General features: G+C 41.4%; 2 protein-coding genes and 1 long non-coding RNA gene across 6 annotated transcripts in view; 2 read left to right on the top strand and 1 right to left on the bottom strand.

Moving 5' to 3' along the window:
* The window catches only part of LOC144004329 (ankyrin repeat- and BTB/POZ domain-containing protein 3-A-like), a 77,461-nt gene extending 60,854 nt beyond the window's left edge, over positions 1 to 16,607 (top strand). The window contains exons 4-17 of one of the 2 annotated variants that reach the window (XM_077501502.1): positions 2,240 to 2,392; positions 3,623 to 3,788; positions 5,460 to 5,549; positions 7,050 to 7,151; positions 7,423 to 7,516; positions 7,786 to 7,921; positions 8,989 to 9,230; positions 10,607 to 10,785; positions 12,074 to 12,179; positions 13,853 to 13,955; positions 14,030 to 14,111; positions 14,225 to 14,293; positions 14,362 to 14,475; positions 15,968 to 16,607. In XM_077501502.1, the coding sequence (XP_077357628.1) occupies positions 2,240 to 2,392; positions 3,623 to 3,788; positions 5,460 to 5,549; positions 7,050 to 7,151; positions 7,423 to 7,516; positions 7,786 to 7,921; positions 8,989 to 9,230; positions 10,607 to 10,785; positions 12,074 to 12,179; positions 13,853 to 13,955; positions 14,030 to 14,111; positions 14,225 to 14,293; positions 14,362 to 14,475; positions 15,968 to 16,204 (1,873 nt within the window). In that variant the 3' untranslated portion in view covers positions 16,205 to 16,607. The remainder of the gene's footprint in view (positions 1 to 2,239; positions 2,393 to 3,622; positions 3,789 to 5,459; positions 5,550 to 7,049; positions 7,152 to 7,422; positions 7,517 to 7,785; positions 7,922 to 8,988; positions 9,231 to 10,606; positions 10,786 to 12,073; positions 12,180 to 13,852; positions 13,956 to 14,029; positions 14,112 to 14,224; positions 14,294 to 14,361; positions 14,476 to 15,967) is intronic. The other variant, XM_077501503.1, reaches the window with a different exon arrangement.
* On the bottom strand, positions 8,853 to 12,527 carry LOC144004330 (uncharacterized). Its single transcript, XR_013279299.1, has 4 exons — positions 12,407 to 12,527; positions 10,497 to 10,804; positions 10,356 to 10,428; positions 8,853 to 9,160 (listed from the first exon to the last, which is right to left on the bottom strand). It is a non-coding gene; the product is annotated as an uncharacterized LOC144004330 (long non-coding RNA).
* A 1,674-nt stretch (positions 16,608 to 18,281) lies between the features above and the next one.
* LOC144004328 (uncharacterized) lies at positions 18,282 to 25,728 on the top strand. 3 transcript variants are annotated; one of them, XM_077501499.1, is made up of 8 exons: positions 18,282 to 18,628; positions 19,604 to 19,806; positions 20,056 to 20,157; positions 20,234 to 20,329; positions 20,411 to 20,521; positions 21,806 to 21,929; positions 22,007 to 23,553; positions 24,617 to 25,728. In XM_077501499.1, exons 1-8 carry the CDS (start codon positions 18,601 to 18,603, stop codon positions 25,604 to 25,606), a joined length of 3,201 nt encoding a protein of 1,066 aa, XP_077357625.1. In that variant the 5' UTR covers positions 18,282 to 18,600; the 3' UTR covers positions 25,607 to 25,728. The 3 variants fall into 3 exon arrangements, with proteins under 3 accessions (XP_077357625.1, XP_077357624.1, XP_077357627.1); XM_077501498.1 differs by lacking the exon at positions 18,282 to 18,628 and adding an exon at positions 18,855 to 18,974; XM_077501501.1 differs by lacking the exon at positions 18,282 to 18,628 and adding an exon at positions 19,206 to 19,226.
* Positions 25,729 to 25,911: the final 183 nt, after the last annotated feature.

Here is a 25,911-nt window from a genome sequence, read left to right as displayed (position 1 = left end):
TGTTAATCTTCGTTTTTTTTTTTTTTTTAAGAACTTTCGCTTTTATTTTATGTCGTTAGCAAAAATGTTTGAATTTTAGGTTTAGTTTTTTCGTTAGTTTTAGTTAACTAAAATAACCTTACCCTCAATTCATTTACACTGAGCACTTTATACACTGATTTTCGCCCTTTCTCTATCCCCCATGAATAGTGGGGGTTTATTTATTTTTTGTATTATTTTTTTATTAGTGGTGCTCCAATTGATCGGCTGATTTCCGTGGAAAAAGTACGTGATCTGCATCACTTCCTTTGATTGCCAATGTCAAAGAAATGATCATCTGCAGCTCATACTGTACAGCCTGCAGCCAACATTTTTTTTTCCACAGACTCCCATTTATTTGCAATTTTTTCATTTTTCCCACCAGATTCCTTTGTATTTGTTGATTTTTTTTTTTTTTTTTTGGAATTTAGTATTCAATGTACTTTTTTCAGCTACATTTTTAAATGTATCAAAATTATTTAATTGTGTGTGAGACTTTGATTTATAACTTCCATATCCTTTATTTTATTTTATTATTATTTTTTTTTTAGATGACCTATTTTTTAATTGGATTTGCCATTTATAATTTGTAAGACTTTTGTCTTGTGTGTGTGCCTTTGAGTTTATTGGCATTTCCATGGTGCGGACTAGAAGAGAAGAATGTGAACGCTTGATTACACAATGCACGAGTGTAAAATGAATTGAAGATGAGGGGAAAAAATGAAAGCCGATGATGCACTGACAATTCCAGATGAGGCTCGGCCTACTTCCAGGTCGACCTTGTTTGAACCTCAATGGCCAGAATACACATATTATGGCGGTCCCGTGTGCGTGTGTGTTACTGTGTTTGTGCGAACGCACGTGTTGCTCTAATCCGACTAGCGTGTCTGATGACTGATTAGCATGCATCCACATAGCAACACACTATCATGACTAAGCGTGTGCTGCCATCTTTGTTTACTCGTCTATGCAGCAGATGCTGCGCAGCATCAATAATTTATTTTCGTGCTTCCGAAGTGTCAAAATGTTGTTTTTGTTGATTTTATATTGTCGACAGCTGATGTTCCAACTGGCTAGCAGGCGGAGCTAACATGCTAGTTTGTTAGCTAGCTTGTGCATCTTGTTGACAGGCTGAAATTCCAAGATTTGAACAATGTTAAGGTCTGAAATGATGAACCGTTATCAAAATAATTATATCAGTTAATTTAATCATTTATTAGTTGTTGATTAATTGCGCCTCTACTCCATAAACTAAAACTAATACTAAAGCTAATAATAATAACTAGAGGTGTCAGCCAATTAAAATTTGTAATCATAATTAATTGCATGACTTCAATGGTTAACTCGCGATTAATCACAAATTTTATATCTGCTCTAAATGTACAATAAAATATTTTTTCTAAGATTTCATACTCTTAATATAAAAGTGGGAAAATGTTTCATATAAATATGGCTGCATCTTTGTCATTGATACAGTAATTTTAATAATTAGAAAAATTAGTTAAATTTACAAAAGATTTACTGTACTGTAAAAAAACTAGTGTGATATTGATTTGCGTTGGTCATTTTTCTGCCACTAGATGGCATAATTGCATTTGTAAGACGTTGGTGACAGCTCAGAGTTATCTAATCTTGAACATGAAGTGAAATTCTGCACATTTTTAAAATTGTAAAATACAATTTGACCCCAGTCTCCACAAATATATGCATTATTATTAGGGCCCGAGCAGCGACTGAACTGAATTTAAATAACAAAATTCAAAAACATGTAAAAAACGAAACAAAACACAATAATAAAAACAATCCAAAACTGTTCGAACCCCTGCGATTGGCTGGCAACCAGTCCAGGGTGTCCCCCGCCTACTGCCAGAGCTAGCTGAGATAGGCTCCAGCACCCCCCGCGACCCTTGTGAGGAATAAGCGGTCAAGAAAATGGATGGATGGATGTTCGAACCCTGGTCCCTGTAACAACTGGAGTACAAAACAAGATTTAGAGTATGTTGCCTGCAAATAACTGCTGAAATATGAAGTCAAGCTCACAGCATTATTTTGACTGATGGCCTGTGGTGAAAGTTTTAGCATCTCTATCTTCCCCCCTGTAAGAAGTCTAAATCTATTTTATGACCATCGATCCGCCTTTATAGATAACTGTAATGAGGAAGTCGATGCGGCGCGATTTATGCAGTGTGCGGTATTGACGCGGCTGCTCTGGCCCCCGCAGGCCGTTCCTGGTGATGCCGCCGCTGATGGAGTGGATCCGGGTGGCGGTGGCGCACGCCGAGCACCGCCGCAGCCCGGCGGTGGACGGCGACGACGTGCGGCAGGCCGCCCGACTCATGCTGCCCGGTGTCGACTGCGAGCCCAGACAAATCAAGTCAGATCGCCGCACAAACACTCAATAATCATCATCATAATAATCATGCTTGACGTTGCCTGGATGTTTAGCATTGAAAGACATTTTTCGTGCCACTGCAACAGTAACCCATCTCAGGAGGCGGCCATTTTGCCTTGTGCTCCCACATGCTCTCGACTGCAAAATGACATCACACCAAAATGACATCACAGTTTCTCTGGTAACGACCAATCACGGCTCACCTGTATTCTGGGTTTGGTCATGGGATGCTCACAAGCTGAACCCTGAGCAACTGTGATTTGTCATTTTCGAATCGACAGCAAGTGGCAAAATGGCCGCCCCTGGAGAAAAATGAAAACAGGTGTTTTTTTTTCTGCTTAATTCATATTCCAAACACGCAATATTCCTCAGAATAGCCTGTAGTGGGGCCGCCAAGATCATATTGTGAAGAACATTTTTGACTTGACACCCAAATGGACGTCGGCAAGGAAAAACAAAAACAAAATAAAAATAAAAATAATGCAAAAAAAACAACAACAAAAAACACCATAAGGGAAATATCTATCTATATATATATATATATATATATATATATATATATATATATATATATATATATATATATATATATATATATATATATATATATATATATATAAGGGTTAAATTTTGAGTACTGTTGAATTTTAAATAAAAATGTTGGTACAAATGTTTATTTAAATTAAAAAAATGAAATTTTACAGTCTAAAGGCTGAAATTTGTGTTAACATTATTTTTTAAATATTTTTTATATTAATTATAAGCTAATTGTAAAGCAAATGTTTATTTTGGTGCATTTTTTATTATTAAAAATTAAAAATATTATATACTAATATTATATGTAGTGGAAATATTCAATGAGATATTTTTAAGTCCTTTTTTTATAGATAAAAAAAAATTGGAAGAAAAAAATGATATATTGGATATTGGATACGTATTTTTTTTGTATTTTAAATTGTTGAGTTATAAGATAAGGAATTATCTTTAAATTGAAATATTTTAGGTAAAGATTTGACTTTGTGTCGAGGAACCTATATTTTTAGAAATGTCATTTTTATTCAAATAAGTAGTTGTGAAAAGTACTGTAATATCTTTTTATGGTAATTTTTAAGAGTTGAAAGTAAAACGTGTACAAGAATGTTGACCGTATTTCTTATTTGAATGAAATTGCTCATTAGCCACACGCATGCGTGTGCGTGTGTTGTTGTGCAGAGCGGAGGATTGTTTCTGTGGTGCCCGCAAGCTTGACGCCGCCTCCACGGAGGCCAAGTTCCTGCAGGACCTGGGCTTCCGGATGCTCAACTGCGGACGCACCGACCTCGTCAAGCAGGCCGTCAATCTGCTGGGACCCGATGGCGTCAACAGTGTCAGCGAACAGGTGACAAACCCTTACGGGAAATATGTCTAATTAGTATAGAATCCATCGAGACAATTGGACTTTTTTTGTGTTTGTTGAATTTAAAAACGTTTAAAAATTCAATTAGGCTCGCAACGTGTCTCTAGCGCCCCCAAGTGGAAGGGAGGCCGGCCGGAGCTTCTCAGCTATCCGTCACTCATTTCTTTTTGGCACAGCGAAAACTTGAGAGCGCGAAGCATCTTCTGGTGGCGCGTGCCAACGTGTGCACTGCCAAGTCGCAGTCTCCCACACAAACAAGTGTTGGTCTCCATCGGCTTTTGTTGCGATGCCTCCGTGTTCAGCAGAAGGCCCAATTAACCCTTCGCTGTTTCCCGCTCGCTTCAAGAGACGGACAGCTCCTCATGCCAGTTAGTTGCCATAGAACTAAAAATAATAACAAGACTTAGAAGACAAAAGAAGTCCACACACAGGCACCACATACGGTACGTCACGTAATTAACGGGATTGTTCTGCTCGCCTCTTTTCCTGATGATGATAAGCATGACTTGCACAATAGAAATAGAGAAGCTTTTTGAATGCAGTGCAGCAGAAGGACACAGTGCAGAGGGGATTTAGCCAAAGAAATTAGTCACTGTGGTGGTAGTGGGGGGTGGTTGGACATATAATCCAGTGGAACAGACTTTTGGCCGACATGCCATGTGTTGGTGGGCCAGAATTGCAGACGACCGGAAGAAAAATCCCTATGGAGACTTCTACTCAGAAAAAAAAAAAATAAATCACAAGAATAAGGCATAATTTTACAGGGAAACGATTTACATGGGGGCTGGGGGGTCACCTAGATTAACACTACAAAAGTCTGAATTTCACAAGTCAAGTGAAGTCAAGTCATCTTTATTTATATAAACCAAAAGGCACATTTTTACAAGGAAAACGTGACAATTTTCCAAGGGGAAAAAGTCACATTAAAATTTACAAGGAATATGGTCAAAATTATACAGGAAATAAAGTTGTAGTTATACAAAGAAAGTCATATTTTTGTGAGAATAAAAAATATTTTCACAAAAGAAAAAAAAAAAGTCATAATGACAAAAAGAAGAGGCATAACTCCACAACAACAAAAAAAGATTTTCCAAGAAAAAGTCAAGGATAAAGAATCTGTTGCACATTAAAAAAGTTTCACAATGCAACAGTGTTTATAAGAAAATGACCTAATTTTATGTGGAAAAAGTAAACATTTCACAAGACCTGATTTTCAGACAAAAATTATTAAATTTAAATTGAAAAAAAAACCAAGAAATTTTACAAGAACTAATTGTATAACAAAAAGTTCAAAATATCACAACAGATAAGTCATGAAATGTACGCTTTTTATATATAAAATTACAAGTGAAAGACCTAATTCTGTGACAAAAAATTATCACAATTATACAGGGAAAAAAATATAAACTTTACAAGCAAAAAAACAAACAAAAAAAAAACATGAAAACAAGAAAAACGTCAGCATTTTGCAAGAAAAGTATAATATAGTATAATATTTAAAATATTTTATCACATTTTTGGCTGCAGTGCAAGCAGACTGTAACATAGAAAATCAGTCCATCTATCATTGTGCCTTTAAAAATGTCATAGTATTGTTGTGTTTAATTCAGTAATTGTGTGAATGTGTGCGTGTGCACTTGTGTTGTGTTTTAGGGAATGACCCCTCTGATGTACGCGTGCGTGCGCGGTGACGAGGCCATGGTCCAAATGCTTCTGGACGCCGGCGCCGACATCAACAGCGAGGTGAGTGACTTGTGGCCGCGCTTGCTTGCCGCTTCCCGCTTACTGCTATTGTGCTCCGCCACGCCGCTCGCTCAAGCGATAAGCCATCGCTTAAAGTGCAGCATGATCATGATGTTGCCGTGGCTCCTCTGCGGGGCTTTTTTGTTTGTTTTGCCGCTCATCAATAATGCATGCTCGCCGTTCCTGGAGAGAGCGTGTGACTCACCGCCGCAGTCCAGCGAGCACGCCGCACGTTTAATCAACAAGCGTGCTTAACGAGTCTGTGCACGAGCGTCCTTTGGGATAAATGTTGTCACCTCATTGTCAACTCCACTGTGATGTCACCTGTTGTAAGCAGCAGGTTACCCGGAATGCATTGAAATCACTCACAATTTTGTGGAAATTCAGCCTGCGAAAACAGTTTGATCTAGCAAAGTGAAATTTGGTCGGAATGTCTATCATGACCAGACCCAAGAAATCGTCTTAAGAAGCCATGCTCAAAAAAACACAGGAAGTCAGCCATATTGCGCCGAAGAAGCTATTTTAAGAGTAAACCCTAGAATTCCTTGGACCATGAATTTTCTTAAAATAAATTGAGCCCCTGAAGACGGTTTTACTGAGCAAAATGAAATTTGGTAGGAATGTCTATCATGACCAGACCCATGAAAAAGTCTTAAGAAGCCGTGCTCAAAAAGACACAGGAAGTCAGCTATAATGCTTTGAAGAGGTCATCTTAAGGGCAAATTCCAGAGATCCTTGAACTATGGATTTTTTAAAAATAAATTCAGCCCGTGAAGACAGTTTTACTTAGCAAAGTGAAATTTGGTAAAAATGTCCATCATGACCAGACTCACGAAAAAGTCTTAAGAAGCCGTGCTCAAAAAGACACATGAAGTCAGCTATATTGCTTCGACAAGGCCATCTAAAGTAATTGACATCCTTGCCCCTTGGATTTCCCAAAAAAAAAAGAAAACAACATGAAATTTGGTAGTCATGTCTATCATGACTAGATCCACAAAAAGTCCCATGAAGCCATGCACAAAAACACACAGAAAGTCTGCCACATTGCTTTGAATGGACCATTGAAGCGGTCATTTCCAGCGATCCTTGACCCTTGGATTATTATTTATTTCTAATTCATTTTTAATTCCCTACCACCTAGTTTTACCAAGCAATGTGAAATTTGGTAGGCCTGTTTATCATGACTAGAGCCACAAAAAAGGGCTAAAATCCTTGCCCCAAAACACAAAGGAAGTCAGTATTTTAATTAGCGAGGCTTGAAATACACGGCATGGTATCGCCTGCTATTAACTGATGAGTACTAACATATTTTAGCAACGCTAACATTTTTAGCTCTGCCCTTTTCTCAATAACACACCATAAAGTAGCCGTAACCCCTGGCAACCGCTTTTTCCGCTAATCTAATGCGCACGAAGAACCTTCTTGCAACAGCTCTGCTTGTGGCCGGGTTGCTAGCGCCCCCAGCTGGCCACCGTTAATTTATGCGATGTGACTTCCCAGGTGCCTGCCACAGTGCAAAAGCACCCGTCCGTTTACCCCGACGCACGCGGCGGGACGCCGCTCACGTTCGCCGTCTTGCACGGACACGCGTCCGTCGTGCAGGTAGTTGACGCCCCGCCCCCTCCCCCCGAAAACATTAAAAAAATAAATAAAAAATGAATTAGGACTGCAATCATTCATAAGTGTATTCTATATGGATTCATGTGTGTATTCCAAATCATCTCATTGTGTATCCATAATTCCATACACACTGATGGCAGTGCTTGCCGAATATTTCATCCATGTGGAAAAATGTCCATTTTTTGTTTTTCTCTCCTCTGACCCCCATTTTGCAACCGTCCCGTCCCCTTCGACCTCCTCGTTTCCACCTCAGCTGTTGCTGGACAACAGCGCCGGCGTGGAGGGTTCGCTGCAGGACGGGGCCGACAACTACACGGAGACGCCGCTGCAGCTGGCCTCTGCCGCAGGTACACACCACAATATCGCAAAACATGACACTTTCTGGCACGCTGGCCAGAGAAACGTTTGGCGTTTCTCTTCCGTGCCAACACACGGACATGCCTCGTTAATTTTTTTATTTTTCTCCATGCCACTCAACATACAAACTGGCTAACAGGTTAACAAGTGAACAGGCTGCCGGTTCTACAATCTCATTTATCGACACCCACGTTACTCACCAGGCCAAGCCATACACATTCAATGTGACCGTGCGTGCGCGTGTGTGTGTGGTGAGCAGGCAACTTTGAGCTGGTGAGTCTCCTTTTGGAGCGAGGCGCCGACCCCATGATCGGCACGACGTGTCGCAATGGTATCTCGTCGGCGCCGCTCGGCGACATGAACTCCTTCAGCCTGGCGGCGGCGCACGGACACAGGTTGGTCATGTTTTGTTTTGTTTTTTGTTTTTTTTTACTTTGTACTTTGATATGTCGCTTGTCTTAACAGTCCTTGTAATAACTTCCAATTGATCGTCAGCAAAAATTTCCATTATTTCAATATTATATATATATATATATATATATATATATATATATATATATATATATATATATATATATATATATATATGTATGTATGTGTATAGTTATTCAATATTATTCAATTTCTCATAAAATCAATATTCTTCTAACGTTGTAAATGTATGAATATATATTTATATGTATAAATGTATTTATTTATTTTTTTGGGTTAATTTTTTTTTCCATCTGTTTTTGTGGAAACCATATAAAATATTTATCAGTGTTTTTTTGAAGATTATTTTGGGTTTAATTATTTAAATCCCCCTACCCCCCAATCAGGGTTATTAATTTTTTGAATTTTCATTTTACTTATTTTTTATTTCGTTTTAGGTTTTGTTTTTTAAATGTAGTTTTAATTAGTTTTCAGGGTGGTTGTTCTGTTAGTTTTTATTAGTTTTATTTATTAAATATATATATATATATTGTAATATTGGAATTTTTTAAATTTTCTTTAATAAATCAAGAATAAATTAGCATTTGTATATATATTTTTTCCCCATAAGTGGTTTATTTTATGATATTCTGATTTTCCTCATTAAAGATTTTTGTAATATTCTAAATTTGCTTTCTCATTTAGTTTTTTTTTAAACAATATGCTGTATATATTCTTGTAAAAAATGTAACCAAATCCCATAATATACTCTGATTTACTCTTGTTAATTTTTTCCATAATATATAGAGCTATGTGTTTATTTGGGTATATATTGTCATAAAATATAATTCTTGCAATATTGAGATTTTATTCTTGAAATAACATGTAAAAATTCTATAAATGATTCCACAACACTATAATTATTAAGTCTATATTGTCTCAATTCTTTTGCTTATTCATATTCACACATTTACAATTCTTTTCTTTTCATCTTGAAATTCCAAGTTTTTTTTTCACCGCCTTGATTTTCCTCAAATGACAACGTTTGTAGGAACGTGTTCCGGAAGCTCCTGTCCCAGTCGGAGAAGGACAAGGGCGACGTTCTTTCGCTGGAGGAGATCCTGGCCGAGGGTTCGACATGCACGCAGAAGGCTTCGGCCCCGCAGGCCAACGGCGGCGGTGGCGGCGGGACGCTGCCAACAGGAAAGGCCAAGCTGCGCGCCCTGAAAGAGGCCATGTACCATAGCGCCGAGCACGGCCATGTGGACATTACCATCGACATCCGCAGCTTAGGTCAGACTCACTCGCAGCTGTCGTCACGCATGCACGCGCTTTCACGCATACTACACTATAACATGCAGGGTGTCTCTTGATATGAGGGACATTTTTTTTTTTTTGCTTTGACCTGAGAGTGATAATGAACACTTTCGTTTAGCTTATTGCTAACAAATGATGTAAAAGGCTATAGGCAGGCAGAAACACATGCAGACAGACAATTAAAGATGGTTCGAGATACGAGCATGGTCACAAAATGAACTCAACTTGTAAGTCAAGGCACCGCTGTCACCGCATATCATCAATAAGTTGCCGTCACTATGCCGCATTTCACTTCACTTCATTCTCCAGCTTTACATCAGCGACACTCACGTCCACTTTATTGGAATATTCTCTCATTCATTTGGGGAGGCAAAGTTTTTTAGAGTCACATTTTTCTCCTTCTTGTTATAATAATGACTTTATTGTCATTAAATGTATATTTTCTCCCACTCGGGCAAACGTTTTTTTCCTCCTAAATATTTACTGCCTGCGATTGGCTGGCAACCAGTTCAGGGTGTACCCCGCCTATTGCCCGAAGCCAGCTGAGATAGGCTCCAGCACCCCTGCGACCTTTGTGAGGAGCAAGCGGTTAAGAAAACAGATGGATGGATATTTACTGCCTGTCAGTATTTCATCTTCTATAAATGTAAAACATCATTTTTAACCGATAAAGATTATTTTTTTTTTGTCTTTTCTTAATTTTAAAACGACAAAAAAAATCCTTAATTCCAAAGGTTTAACCATTTGGAAATGTTCTTCATTTAGATATATTACCAAATGCTGTCAATTAAGTGACCATTCAAAAGATTTTCGTGTTTTTACTACATTAAGTGGAATTTCCAATATTTATTTATTTATTTATTTATTTATTTATTTATTTATTTATTTCTATTTTAGTTTGTTAATGATAGGATATTTATGGTAAATTAAATTTGTTTGTATCATTATTTATTTTATTTTTATTTTTTTGGGCTGCCCAAGTGATATGCCTTAAATAGATTGTATTAGTGAACTTGCCACTAGTTGAATTAAAACTGCAATTAACATTGGATACGGGCACTGTTTTTTTTTTTTTTTTTTTTTTTTTTTTAAATACATTACCGAGGTCAGGATCGTTGATTGTTGTCCATAAATTGGCTGGTGTGCCATCTTGATTGGGATGTTGAGGAAGTTGCTGTCATTTAAAAAAAATAAAATAAAATAAAAAAACTTTTGGACTCCCCTGCTATTAATTCCACTCACATTCAGTCGCCAATATCATCAAGTGATGGAAACATGGCCGCCCTTGACAGTGCTCCGCTGTTGCGCGTGTGCGTCGATTATGAGCATGTGTTTGTGATTGTCGCGGCCAGGCGTTCCGTGGACGCTGCACACGTGGCTGGAGTCGCTGCGGACGGGCCTGGCGCAGCAGCGCCGTCCGCTGATCCAGGGTCTGCTCAAGGACTTCAGCTGCATCCGAGAGGACGAGTACACCGAGGAACTGCTCACGCACGGCCTGCCGCTCATGTTCCGCATCCTCAGAACCTGCAAGGTCCTCTCCTGCTTTAATGCTTTGACCAAAAAAAAACAAAAAAAAATAGTCATTAATTTTGAGTTAATTTAACTCTTTTACTGCCACATTATCAAAAAAAAAACACACAGTGCCAGCCGATTTTGCCGATTACGAGCATTCGTTAGATTTCATCAGATTCCGTCATGTTTCATTGTAATTCCATACATCGGCAGCCCATTGAAAAGATACACAATGCTGCCATCTGCTGGCCATAGTTAGTTGGTGGTTTTGATTCCACAACCCACTGACCAGGCAGCACTGCACTTTGACATTGCACTTAACATTGATTAAGGAGGGAAAAAAAACACACAAAAAACGAGATGACGTCATTTAACGTTTATGGCTGCATACATCGTGATTTTACTCATCGTTATTAAACTTTTTTTTTTGGTGGTCAAAGAGTTAAAGTTCCTTTAATGCCACAAATTTTCTTAGCGTGCGATTAATGACCGCCCCTTACTTGGAAAAGGCTGTACTGGAAGAATTCCAGTCGCAGTGCAGCAGACACGTCTACGTCAAAATTTGGCAGGAATAAATTTAATAATAATAATAATGCATATGTTTGTGAAGACTGGTGTCAAGTTGTAATTTACAGTTTTAAAAATGTGCAGAATTTCACAAGTTAAAGATTAAATAGCTCTAAATATGAAAAGAAAAATGCACTGAGATGTCACCAATGTCTTAAAAATCTAATTATGCCATCTAGTGGCAGATAATGACCTAAACACACATTATCATACTGTATCAATCACTAAAAGATGCAGCGATATTTCTATTTAACATTTTTTTCCACTTTTATGTTAAGGGTATGAAAATTTAGGAAAAAATATTTTAGTGTACATATAGAACAGATTTTTTTAAAACATGCGATTAATCGTGAGTTAACTATTGAAGTCATGCGATTAATTACAATTAAAAAAATTTATCGCCTGACACCCCTATTTTTTAGTAATAAGTCATGATTTTTCAAGAATAAACACTATAATTGTGTGAGAGAAAAAGTCATTCGTTTCAGAGAAAAGACTGAAAAACTGTAAGAATTTTACTGGTCAAATTATATAATTTTACAAGAAAAAGTCCTGTTTATACCATTAAGAAGTCCTACTTTTACACTATTAATAATCATAACTGTTTATGGAAAAAAGTCGCAAACTTTTGGCCCCGATGCAAGCAGACTGTGTCGACCAAAGTGAACATTGAATGGTGGCCAACCTGTCCTTCCTAACTAACTTTTGAATTGTGTGTGCGTGTGTGCATGCGTGTGTAGAACGAGGTGATCAGCCAGCAGCTGTCTGTCATCTTCACGCAGTGCTACGGTCCGTTCCCCATCCCCAAGCTGACCGAGATCAAGAAGAAGCAGACCTCGCGTTTAGGTGACGCCCTCAAAATGCTTTCATCAAATCCTGTAACCATTTTAAGATATTTATTTTGAGCTTTCCGTCAAATGTTGAAAAGCTTTGAAGATGGTGAAAGCTCCCCGCTAATGCATACGGAATGTCACTGCGCTCTTTTGTAACAAAATTGCATTTATTTTCCACCATTAGTATTGACTTTTTTTTTGTTGTTGCAAATATGAATAAAGCTGCTCTCTAGTGCTCACCAGCTGGATGCAGTTTGAAAAAGTCCAAGAAAAAAGTAATGGCTGTGCTGTAGTACCACCTCCTGTTGAAAAGAGTCTCATTGTAACAACAACCCCCTGGACTTATTGAATTATTCCAAAAAACAGAGCACCAACTTCTGTTTTTCAGAGTAATTTATTTTTTTTTTTACCTCTGAACTCCAAATGACTTGTTGCAGACCGCTGACCTGTATATATGACTGGATAGCCGATAGCCCATACACGCCAGTGCAAGCCGTTGAAGTCACAGGGCAGCCATCTTGTTACTCCCACGTCGCGAGCAGACTACTGTATAAACTATACGGTATACGTACAGATGAGACATATGCAGCTCATAGGCAGTTAGTATAAGGCCAGAAGCGGGGTGGGGTGTGCCGGGGTGGTCACTATTTTATTAACAAGGGAAAAAAAAACAACAACAAAAAACTGAACAAAACACCCACCCCGCCTCCGGCCTTATACTAACTGCCTACGAGCTGCATGTCTCATCTGTATACCGTATAGTTTATACAGTCGTCTGCTTGCGAGGTGGGAGTAACAAGATGGCCGCCCTGTGACTTCAATGGCTTGCACTAACGTGTATGGGCTATCGGCTATCCAGTCATATATACAAGTCAGTGGTCTGAAAAAAGTCACTTGGAGTTCAGAGGTCCAAAAAAAATAATTACTTCAAAGAACAGAAGTCGGTGCTCTGTTTTATGGAAATTTTTTTTTTTTCTGTTGTTTGGAATATTTTTTTTCCATTTTTTTAAATAATGTTTTTCTCCCTGTTTTTCTGAATATTTTTTTCGTTTTTTTGCAATACATTTTTTTCCTGTTTTTTTTTTTTTTTTTTTTTTTTTTTTTTTTTTTTTTTTAATAATGTTTTTCGGAATAATTATTTTTCTGGTTTTGGAAAAAAAAATCTTCCTGTTTTTTTGTTGGTTTTTTTTTCAATTAATGTTTTTCTCCCTGTTTTTCGTAGTAAAAATGACTACATTTTAAAAAAGTCTCAAGAAGCCATGGCCAAAAATACAGGAATCTGCCATTTTGCTTAACGTGAGCACTTTAGGGTCATGTCGATCATTTCTCTGGGTCCTTCAAGACTCCTCCGAAACATTCAACCAAATTTGTCTCACTTTACAAGACAGATGGGTGAGAATTTTTTATTTATTTATTTTTATTTTTTAATTTTGTGTTGGCGGAACATGGTGGAAAAGTTTGATGACTCACTCTAAAACAGGAAACAGCACAAGGCCAGAGAAGACGTTCATAGGTGTTTAGTCACTGCTCGCAGCTTTAATATTCAAACTGTTGTGTTTTCATAAAGCATCCGTGTCAGCCACTTGGCAAGCCGTGTAATGAAGGAGCATGTTAGTTGAATCCGGTGCTGCACTCAACGTTCAGATCAGATGACTAATGAGGCGTTTTATGTGGTCGTATCCGCAGACCCGCACTTCCTCAACAACAAGGAGATGTCAGACGTCACCTTCCTGGTGGAGGGGAAACCCTTTTATGCACACAAAGTTCTGCTTTTCACCGCATCACCCAGGTAAAGTTTTTTTTTTCTTTTTTTTGCACATTATCATTTATAAAAGCTTTAAAAATTTGATCAAATACTTTCAGGTTTAAGTCTTTACTGCAAAACCGACCGGCAGCCGAGAACACCTGCATCGAAATAAGCCACGTCAAGTATAACATATTCCATGTAAGACTTACTCCAAACCACCAGGAGGCAGTGTGGGAACAAGAAGTCACACTAACATACAGAAATGCTGATTTTGTTTTTGTGATTTTTTTTTTTTCTGTCCAATGTTGCAGTTGGTCATGCAGTATCTTTACTGTGGAGGCACTGAGTTCTTGCACATACGCAACACCGAAGTCATGGAGGTAAGAGGCATTTTGTTTAGGTTAGCATGTGCTAACTGGTGCTAACATTTGTTGCATGTCTTGCGCAGCTACTGTCTGCCTCCAAGTTCTTCCAACTCGAGGCCCTTCAGAGACACTGTGAGATCATCTGCTCCAAGAACATCACCACTGAAACCTGCGTGGACCTCTACAAGCACGCCAAGGTCAGACAACATCCAAAATCAACCTTTGTTAGCATTAAAAATATCTTTCACTTTAGAATCATTTAGGGAGAAATTGTAGATTTGGAAATTGGATTCATATCAGCTTGAAGTCTAAGTCTGTTTTGTTTTTTTTTCAATAAATATATGGTTGTATTCCAACCTTTATTTTTTGTAATAAAACAACCCTTATATTTTCAAGAAAATATTTGGGATGTAATGATAAGGGCAATATCGTGATATTAAAACTGCCACAATATCATTGTCCTTATGTTCACAATATTTAAAAGGAACACATCTGTTTAAAAAGTCAGGTTGATTTCCATTTGTGCAATTTGAGCACCCTCTAGTGGCTACTTTATTAGTGCAATTTAATTTTCATTAGGGATATTTTGGCCTTCTATCTTTAAAATCTATGCTAATTGTCAGATGAAGGGGAACCTAATTTGCTTGTGAAGCGATCAATGTGTGCTTGCATTAGCAAGTAAGTGCCTCAATATTGCTATTAGAGATTGTAGGTGGTTTATAGGGATTGTCGATACCACTTTTTTCCAGACCGATACCGATACTCAGACCCTCAGTAATCACCGATACCAACTGCCGATACCAGTAGTACATTTTGACAAATAAAAAAAAATCACTAAAAGATATTTTTAAACAAATATATTTCCTTTAATTCTGACAAAAAAAACAGCACAGTCACACTTCAATAGTCTTAACACTCAAAATAAAGCACAAAAATGCTCTTTTAGTTTAGGATTCACAATTTTGACGTATTTCCAAACCGGTGAACTTTTGGTGAAAAACAGACATGCTTGTAGGTTCATTGTCAAAACAGGAAGTGATCCTCATGATTTGCCATGGTTTTAAACTGCTGCAGGCTAGCGCCAGCTACAGGCATGGAGGACTCACTCAACGTCTCCCCCCTCTGGCATCAGTCGCTTGTACTCGTCGGCGTCACGAGTACTCGAGTACTTGAAAAAAGGCTGGTAACGGCCCGATACCGATACCTGGTATCGGTACTCACCCATCCCTAGTGGTTTATATGCATTGCTGTTATGTACAAAAGCACAATATTGTGCTTTTGTTTAGTATGAGCTCTTTTTCTTTTTTTTTACAATATTGTGATCTTTTTTTATTTAATTTCGCCAACCCCGCCACAATATCGTGATAATTATCGTATCGTGACCTTCATATCGTGATATCGTATCATGATGTTTGGATATCGTTACATCCCGAGAAAACATTTTATTTTTTCCGGAATAAGAAGTTGTATATTTTCAAGAAAAACTCTCGCATTACAACATTTTTATAAAAGACAAAAATGTCCGTACACATTACAATTTCTATGACAAGGTTAAAAAGGACTTCATAAGTACTGATTGAATGAATTTTCATTATATCACTACTCCCCACCCCCGGCCTGTTTTCTCCCATAAATCCAATTTCTAATTTCATATCCTGAAATGTATTTCTTCCTGTGTCCACCGTGCAGTTCCTGGGCGCCTCAGAGCTGACGCGTTTCATCGAGGGCTACTTCCTGAAGAACATGGCGCTGCTGGTGGAGCTGGACAACTTCAAGCAGCTTCTGTACGAGCCCCCGCCGCCGGGCCCCTCCTCCCCTGATACCCCCGCCGCCCTCTGCTCGGACATCCTGCACGACCTGGAGAAGACGCTGGCCTCTCGCGTCCACTCCATCCACCTGTCCACCTCCAAAGGCTCAGTGGTGTGACCGTCGGACCGTGTGAGCGCACGAGTGATTAGTAGCAAAGCCAGCAAAAGGAACCTTTTCAGGCTAAACCTTCTGCATCTGGGACACTGTGTTACCAAAATCCTCCCAGCCCGATTTTTTTGCATGAGGCCCTTTTATGCACAGCCTTCCCACTGAGGAAGTGGCGGACGCCGCTGAAATAATGCAAAGTGTAAATAGAAGCACTCATGTCTCATGGTCAACTCTGTCGTCTCTGGCTTGAATGTGCGCGTGCGTGTTGCACATTTGTAGCCGACTGCCGTCTTGCTTTTGCGGGAAATTTTCAGGGGATTGAAATGTGATGGTAAATACAAGACTTGATCAGCAGGTGCACCTTATAATGAAGTGGATGCAGGAAAGAGGAAGTAAAACAAAGAAATTCTTATTTTTTTTTTTTGGTTTTGTTTTTGTTTTTGTTTTTGTTTTTTTCAAAATGTGCAATGTAGAATTTAATGGAGATCACAAGTAGAGCTACAAAAAAAGTTAAATTAAAAATGACAAAATATGCAGCGTGACCCGTCCAGCAAACAACCAAAAACATAATAGAGCAGTACTGACTAAATAGTTTATTTACTGTAGGAACTTAAATTATGTAAATATTTGCAGAAATCCGATATTATTTATTTTCATACTTAAAGCCCATTAGATTTAAATTTCATCTATTTTGTTGTTATGCATATGAAAAGAATTCTATAAGAAGCAATATTTCAATAAGAGTGTATATTTCCTTGTACTATTTCAACAGCAGAAAAGAGCCTGCATTGAGGATAAATGACTGAAGTAAAGGGAAGAATGAACTATTTTTAAGTATTTTTGTAATAGAAAAGCTACCCATTTCTCTTGAATGCTCACTGTTTGAATGGAATTGTCTAAATGTTTTCTAATGATGTCAGCACTGTTACTCTGTGTTACTCTGCACAATCAAACAGTTTATCAGAAAAAACTGCTTTGTCGCATTACAGCTTTTGCACCTGCAGAGGCGCCGGCGAGTCTTTGCAGCTTGAGAGTTTAGTACTCTTTCTTGTAGAACATCGCCCCCTTTTGGTCGGAGGCGATGTGTACCATTTGCAGCTATAAGGTTTGCTCGCTTGCGCCTCTGCTGGTGCCTCGATGGTATTGCTAGAAGTGGTACTATAGCTGCGTCCGTGTGGGCCTGCATGGTTCTTCTCGTTGTTGGTAATGCGCTTTCTTTGTCTCTTTTTCATGTCGTTTGTCCCGCTCTTACTTTGCCTGCTGGAATATTAGGTTACAGCTTTATTACAACACCCCCCGCCCCTTTAAATGATGACAGTCAATAAAAGTGGAGCCCTGTGAATACATAAGGAAAATATTCACAGGGCTTCACTTTTAGAATTTTGAGCGGGAAAATGAATTTACCACACACTCAAAGGGACCTTTTTTTCTTGCCTTGGAGAAGATGTATAGTGTACAAGTTGAGTCGAACAGCAGCAAAGAGGAATGTTCAACTCGTGCTACATGTTCCATGTTTATGTGGACAGACAATAAATGACCACATTTTCATCTATATGTTGCATTCTATCATTTTTCCATGCATGATGTCACCTATCGGAAACAATGACGAATAATTAATATTTCAAAGGCAGGTATTATGCAACATACCGGCTTTTTAATAGTCTTTCTTTCTGACCTGTTTCCTGCCTTCCTTGTTTTGTTCATACTTCCCCACTCCCTTTCTAACCTATTTTCCTTCCTGACCACCTTCCCTCTTATCTTTCTATCTTATTTTTTTATCTTGACATCCTTACATTCGTCCTTCTTTGTCGGAAACCTACTTATGTATTGCCTTCCATACCTCCTCCTTGTTTTCACCTAGTTCCGCTTTCTCCATTCCTTTTTGTCCAACATCCTTGAGAGTAAGATCTGCTTTTTATTTTTGCACCCTGCCTTTGGTGGCTGTTAAATACTGCTTTAGAAGTAGCTTTCCATTTTTCTTAACTTAATTAGAATTGGCTTTAGTTGCTGCAATACTCCAAATTGTCTGTAGAGGGAAGTGCTTGTTCACGTTACCGCATGAATCCCAAGCGAAGAAGAAGCCTGCTTCGCTTTTTTTTTTTTTTCTTCCTTAGCGAGTGGCTAGAAAGTTTGCTAATGTAACGCATCGTGGGGCGTTCATTCCAATGCAAACGCTAGAATATAAATCCCTAATCGACAATTACTAACGTTATAATGCTAAGGGACAGCTGACTGAAGACGACAGAAATCCTCGAAGAAGAACGACGCCTGCGGAGTTGGGAGAGAAGAAAATCGAGCCGCCTTTTCCCTCCCTGCCAACTGGCACCGCAGGGCCGGGCGAACGTCGAGTCACAATCGAACCCCTAACTCAAATTCCTCGCGTTTTCAAAGACCTCCGTACAAACATGGACACTTTACACCGCAACGACAACGGTAAAACGAACATAAATTATAAATGTATCACTCTGGGCGAGTTTTCGAGGTTTACTTTTACCGTGTGTGCGTCTGATTCGTAACATGGCGTAGCCCGCTGAGATGGCGCTAGTTTCGTGCAGCGAGCTAACGTATACTTTCACTTAGCTGGGAGACGCTGAGCGACGGTAGTTACCGGTATGCTACAAGTCATCTCACTTTATATGGTACAGTATATTGAAATGTATTTCAACGCAGTCTGGCTGAACTCGAGGAAATCCAGCAACCATGTCATTTTATCTACTGATTCTAATCTTTCCTACGTTTTGGGACTTCACCGGAAACATTTTCTTTCAGAACTTTTTAAGTAAGTTATGAAAGAAAAATGTCGTTAATTGTTAACTTCACTATTAAAGTGAAGCCCCGGGGACACACAAAAACGAGTTTTGTCACGCTAAAGTGGCAAATTGCGTCACAGTTTCATCCAACTTTTGACGCACAAAAGTGACGTTTGTCCCCGTAGGTTAAAATTACGACGTTTTATGTGTTCCTGAGGGCAGCAACAGCAATGGCTTCCTGCCGACTTTTATAAACACATAACACTAACAATGAAACAGAGGTAGGTAATCCAGGTCCAGAAAGTAAAAACCCTGCCACAGTTTGGCTTTAGTCACAGGAGGTTCTACTTGACCGATTGGTAAGTAACTTGTTTACCTGCTGGTTGATTAGATGCACCTGTGGCTAAAGCCAAACTGTGGCAGGGTTTTTACTTTCTGGACCTGGATTACCCACCTCTGCAATGAAAACATTGTGGTTCAAATTTCGGCTTCCTGTCTCCCAAAACTCTAAATTGTTCATATGTTGAATGTTTGTCTCTATGTGTCTTATGATTGACTGGCGAACAATCCATAACACAAATATAACCCAAATGAAGACAAACAGTATAGAAATAGATGGCTATAATAAGGAAATGTTGTTTCTATGATGTACGTCCAGATGCTCCCCTCCTGCTGCCCTCCTTGCGGCTCTTCATCCCACCTCTGCGCCTGGTGTCTGCCGCCATGTGGCAGGTGGTACAGCGTGGCGACGTGCGGGACTACGGCACGGTGGAGGAGTTCGTCAGCACTGTCACCGACATTTTACCCGAGCTCTTGAATGCTGACCAGAAGGCGCAACTACTGCTAGGTCTTCGGGCACGGGTAGGGTACAAGAAGGATGACATTTGGTTGACTTGTGGCTGTGAGTGTCTAATATAGGGATAGGGAACCCTGGTCCTCGTGCTCACTCAAATGATCAGCTCATTAGCAAGCTTCCTGTTAATTGAATCAGGTGTGTTGGTTGAGGGAGACACCGAAACCAGGCAAGACTGGTGGCTGACGAAGACCAGGCAGGGTTTCCTACCTCTGTCTAACTCAAGCGATGCATGAGTGATGTGGTGTGTGTTGCAGGTGGTTCTGGAATTGTGTCGATTGGAGGTGAACCCAGAGAGGGAAACCATTGAGTCGCATTTAAGCCGAATTAAGGGCCTCATATCAACATGGGCAGCTCAGGTTGGCATCTTAAATTGTAATCCAATGAGCGTCTTTTATTATTTGTCCACTCAAACCACTCACGCTTGTCTTTCAGCCGTGCTTTGCTGATGTAGAGTTTCCCGAATCCAACTTTGTGGATCAGATCGAGCTGATCCTGAAAGACCCTGAAGAGAGGAACAAGTTCTTTCAGGTTTTTTCGATTGTTGTCAAAATGTCGGACAGAGAATGATATTTTTGTGGTCTGATTTTCAAACAATCCATCCCTTTCAAGGATGCGTTTCCCTCCGCCTTTGGAACGGAGTATGACAGTGCTCTGCAGGTGCTCATGCTGGACTTCCTCTCCAAGTTGGAGAAGGTTCTGCCAGTGCCGGACCTCCAGCAGGTAAAAGAACCACGGCCAAATGAGCATTCATTCATCATTTCCAAATGAATGTCGTACATGTCAAAGAAAGCTACAGCACCAGAATGGCCACGTTTTATAAATGCATGTGTGCTGGAAACATAAAATTGCATATCATGTCAGCGCATTTGCATACTAAGCATTTTGCCTTGTAGCGAACGAGCTTGAGGTACCCTTGTAGTGTAAACGCGAGGAAGTGTTGCGCTTGTTTTGAATGCAGACGCTCCCTTTCCACACAAACACAGAACCGTTTCTTCCGTCACCCCACCCTCATGAGCTGCGCCATCATAAACAGCAAGTACTCAAGCACAATACGAGGCATTTATTTCCCCAAGTTGGACCGATGCTGTTTGTGTCAAAAAAGGTGACATTACAAGAAATATTAGGTAGGAAAGCTAACTGAATATGCCAATGAGATGGTTGTAAACCATAAAGGGCTTCCTTAATTAATGTTTGTTATATGAAAACCTGCTGGTGGAGTTTTCGTCTACTATTTAGGCTTAACAAACTGACATGAGTTAATCCAGTTAGTGGGGCCTCATGTGAAAGAAACTTCTCTGCTCCTAAATTGATTAAAACACAAACTACAACATAGGGGTGTGAATTGCCTAGTGCCTGACGATTCGATTCGTATCACGATTCATAGGTCACGATTCAATTCGATACCGATTAATCCCGATACAAATTTGTAAATCGATTGTCGCGATTTTTTTTACTCAAATTTAGAAAATACTATTCAGTAAACTTGTGCATGTACACTGTAATATTTGTATTAAAAGGTATTATTTATTTATCTGAAACTTCAGTCATAATTGTGAGCCACTGTATCTGTTTCATGTGTGAACAGCATTGAAATAAAATATTAAGGCTTAATGTTCCATTAATATAACATTCTTCCATCCTTAAGGTGTGAATCCTAACCCTAAGTAAGACGTTTTGTTGAATATTTTTCCATCAAAAATGGATGTTTAAAAATCGATTCGGTTGCCTATTGAATCGATTCGAGAATTGTGAGCTGTAGTATCGCGATATGTTGCCGAATCGATTTTTTTAACACCCCTACTACAACAATAATCAGGTGTGCACACAGCAATTTTGCCATTCTCAAATGAGCACCCAAGGTAGTGAAAGTTGCAGATAGGCTTTGTCACATTAAAAAAAATAAAAAATCAAATCATCTGTTTTTACAGGCAATGTTGTGAGATTGATTATTTATTAGACAATTATCATGTGATACATTGGGATTACTGTGTGTGTCTTATTCAGACCGCCGCCATGTTGAGCGCCGCCCCCGAGGCCCTGGATGAGTGTGTCCACTCGGTTCCAGACCTGCCTCACTTGAAAGCAGCACTCTTACATCACACAGCGCTCAGACATTTTGATTTCACCGGTGAGGCACTTTGGTAGGCGTAACCGCCCCTTAAAAAAAAAAATAATAATAATAATAATGACGCTTGTGTTGGTTAGCCTCCCAACTAGACGACTCTCAGAGCATCCTGTCTTCCTTTGGGAACTGCATCCTGTCCTCGCTGGCCCTCCCCCAGCTGGAGAAGGTGGTGATCAACGCCGACCACGTGCAGCTGCAGCCGCCCGCCGAGCAGATAGCGGGATGCGTCACTGTGCAGGTGGAGGGCGAGATGGTCACGCTCTTGGACTACATACGCATCGAACAGACACCGGACTTGATGGAACCTGCCCCTCGAGAGGATGACGGGGACGAGGAGGCCGAGGAAGCGGACGACGACGATGACGACTCGTTGAAACCGGCGGCGTTCCAGCCGCTCAAGCAGAGCAAGCGTCTGCAGCTGAAGAGGAAAGCGGCAGAAGCTGAGAAGGGCGACAACGCCTCCGCCGAGTCGGTAAAGCATCAGAGGAAGAAGCACCCGACCAGCAAGACGTGCCCGGTATGCGGCAAGAGCTTCCTGCGCGCCGCCGCCATGAGGCGGCACCACGAGACGCACTCTGAGAACCGCGAGCTGAAGTACAAGTGCGACAATTGCGACAAGCGCTTCCGCGACCAGTACGACATGAAACGCCATAACATGCGCGTCCACGAGCGGGACGATGATGGCGTCAACGAGGAGGCGGCGCCGGCGGAGCCCGACGCGGTGGAGATGTCGGACAACAAAAACTGTGCCCTCTGCGGCAAGTTCTTTGCGCGGCAAGTGGACATGGATCGCCACATGACGTCGCATTCAGACGACCGGCCGCACGAGTGCTCCTTCTGCGAGAAGAGGTTCAAGACGCGCTACGTCCTCAAGCGACACCAGAAGGAGTTCTGCAAGAGTCAAGAGCTCAAGAGGCCCGAGGACGAAAAGCGCGAAGATCCGCAGCCGGCGGCGCCCGTCGACGGCAAAGTCTGCCCCATCTGCAGCCGCGCTCTGCCGTACAGCGCCGACATGGACAAGCACCTGCGCTCGCACACGGAGGAGCGCCCCTTCATCTGCGTGGGCTGCGACAAGGGCTTCAAGTACCGCGACACGCTCAAGAAGCACCAGATCATCCACGGCCACGAGGGCGTCCGCGAGGAGGCCAGCAAGAGCGCGGCGCAGATACTGGCCGAAGCCGAGAAGAGCCCGGGGGACGCCGGTGAGGCGCCCGCGCAAAGGGCGGCCGGCAAAGCCCCCAAACCCTGCCCGGTGTGCGCGCGCTCCTTCGACAACGTCAAGACGCTGAACCGCCACGTCCAGAGCCACACGGAGGAGCGGCCCTTCCACTGCGTGCACTGCAAGAAGCGCTTCAAGCACCTGCACGGCCTCAAGCGCCACCAGATCTATGCCATCTGCCACAAGAAGACGGCCCGCTGCTCCTGGAAGAAGGAGGCCAAGGCCGGGCCCAGCCACGGCGACGGCCAGCCGCTGCAAGTCCCCATGTGGTGCTCCAACTGCGGCAAGCACTTCGAGTTCCTGTCGGCGCTCAAGGAGCACCAGGAGAATGTGTGCAAGGCGGACCTGCGCGACGTCATGACGTGCGGCGCCTGCGGCAAGGAGTTCAAGAGCCTCACCATGCTCAAGGTGAGAGACCGGCGCACGCACAACTTCTGGCGGCCTTTTAGCTATGGGGCAGCTTTTGCTTTTACATTCTGAGATCTCATCTGTTAACAGTGGCTCTTACTTTACTGCCATTTTTATGCTATGGATTAAATGTATGGGGACCAAGTAGTCTCAGGTCATAAAATGGCAGCTAAAGGACATTTTTATTTTTAGTTACTTGGCACAAAGATGCCATCAGATGGTGCCAAAGCAATGTTTTTATCTTGCTTATGGTTTTGGCCTCAGCACAGAACAGGTGCGGGATGAAAATTTTCCCGGGTCTAATATTGTTCCCAGTCCAACCATGAATTCTGTAATTTTGTTTATTTTTCTACTAACGTGGATTATCAAATTAATTGACAGCTATTTTAATCAAGTAATCGTTTCGAGCCATTGTTTAACCTAAAATTGTCCAAGTCTCTCAACAGTAATTTTTCTTCAGAGTAAACTGATTATCTTTTGACTTTAATCAAAATAAGATATTTGCAAACATTTACTTTGGAAATCTATGACCAAGCCAGTGACTGAATTACTTTTAAAAAGGTCGGTGAGTATAACATCAATTCCTCTCATTGGTATTATTGATGTTTTGTTGGTTTCTATTCACTAAAAATACTAAAGGAACAAAAATAACTTGTTAATAAACATTAATTGGGGCGGGGGGGGCAGCTTGTTTTCATCATGGCCCTGGTTGATCTCTTATACTCTGCTGCCACCTGTTGGCCGTTTTTGTAATTATTACAATTTTTCACCCTTTCTCTGCAGTTGAGAGGCTGCATCAAAGCCTTCTGTATGCTCTAGCATAAGAAAATGTATAAATACGTCTTTGGGACACATAATACGTTTAAAATTGAACGTACTTATACGTTTTGGGGAGCAAATGTGTTAATAATGCAAAATAATTTATTATAGCATTAATCCACCTATCAAAATTTTAGTTCCATATCAGCTTTTTAGCATTCACGCACAATTTCTCAAGTGTTGTTCAGTTGTCTGTTAACAATTTTTGGCGTAATGAATGAAATGCGTGGCTCTGTTGTGGAAGGTACACCAGAGGATCCACGACCCGCTGTACTGCAAGGAGTGCGGCAAGATCCTGGGCAGCGAGGCGGCCTTCGAGCGGCACCAGCTGATGCACCGGCCCATGGCGTGCAGCATGTGCGACAAGAGCTTCACGCTGCTGCGCCGCCTGCGCGAGCACTACAAGAAGCAGCACGCCTTCGCCGGGCCCTACCCGTGCGCGCAGTGCGACAAGAGCTTCTCGCAGCTCTCCTACCTGGCCGTCCACCAGCGCATCCACAAGGGCGAGTTCCCCTTCGCCTGCGACGCCTGCCCCGAGCGCTTCCGCTCGTCCAACTGCCTGACGGTGCACCAGCGCAAGCACACGGGCGAGCGGCCTTTCCTGTGCTGGCAGTGCGGCAAGTGCTACCGCTCGGCGTCGGAGCTCACCGTGCACATGGGCACCCACTCGGAGGAGCGTCCGTGGGCGTGCGCGCAGTGCCAGGCGGCCTACCGCACCAAGCAGCAGCTGGCCAACCACGTGGAGCAGGTGCACATCGGCGTGCGCTACCCGTGCGCCGTCTGCGGCAAGCAGTTCATGAAGGAGACGTCGCTCAAGCGCCACGAGCTCATCCACACGGGCGAGCGGCCGCACCAGTGCACCGTGTGCGGCAAGACCTTCCTCACCGCCAACGAGCTGCGGCTGCACAACCGCTACCACACGGGCGAGCGGCCGTACAAGTGCGACGTGTGCGGCAAGGCCTTCATCCAGTCGGGCTACCTCAAGTCGCACGTGCGCATCCACACCGGCGAGAAGCCCTTCAAGTGCGACGTGTGCCAGAAGGCCTTCCGGCTGTCCTACCACATGAAGAAGCACCGGCGCACGCACGCCGCCAAGGCCACCAAGGTCAAGACCTACCCCTGCGACCGCTGCGACTTGTCCTTCCTGCAGAGGAAGGCGCTGTGGGAGCACACCACCACACATCCGGTTAAGTTGGAGCCCACGTTCACCGAGGTCAGGATCGAGTTCCAGTAACCAAAGCTGACGCTCACTTTTTTTTTTTTTTGTTTGTTTGTAATAAATCGCACATGCATCGAGTTTTGCTTCATCTCTTTTTCAAGATGTAATATTTAAATAAACCAAAAGCCGGATTCTCAGTACCGCACTCTTGTTTTTATTGACTTTTTTTTTTTTTTTTTTTTCCTGTTCAGAATTCACTTTCAAGGTAAGAAAGATGTGTGATGTTTAATTATACTTTTAGGTTTAGAAATGTATACCCAAAAAAGTATTTGTCACATTCTACATTTGAGGTGAGGAGTCTAAATTATATAACTATTAGC

The sequence above is a fragment of the Festucalex cinctus genome, chromosome 16, assembly GCF_051991245.1.
Source record: "Festucalex cinctus isolate MCC-2025b chromosome 16, RoL_Fcin_1.0, whole genome shotgun sequence".
NCBI lineage: Eukaryota > Metazoa > Chordata > Actinopteri > Syngnathiformes > Syngnathidae > Festucalex > Festucalex cinctus.
The sequence above is the reverse complement of the archived record's forward strand: the minus strand, read 5'-3'. Positions and strand labels throughout refer to the sequence as shown.

Coding starts and splice junctions, on each gene's coding strand:
- LOC144004328 (XM_077501498.1), top strand. CDS start 18,896: ATGTCATTTTATCTACTGATTCTAATCTTTCCTACGTTTTGGGACTTC. Junction 20,158..20,233: donor TATCAACATGGGCAGCTCAG/GTTGGCATCTTA, acceptor CTTGTCTTTCAG/CCGTGCTTTGCTGATGTAGA. Junction 23,554..24,616: donor AGAGCCTCACCATGCTCAAG/GTGAGAGACCGG, acceptor CTGTTGTGGAAG/GTACACCAGAGGATCCACGA.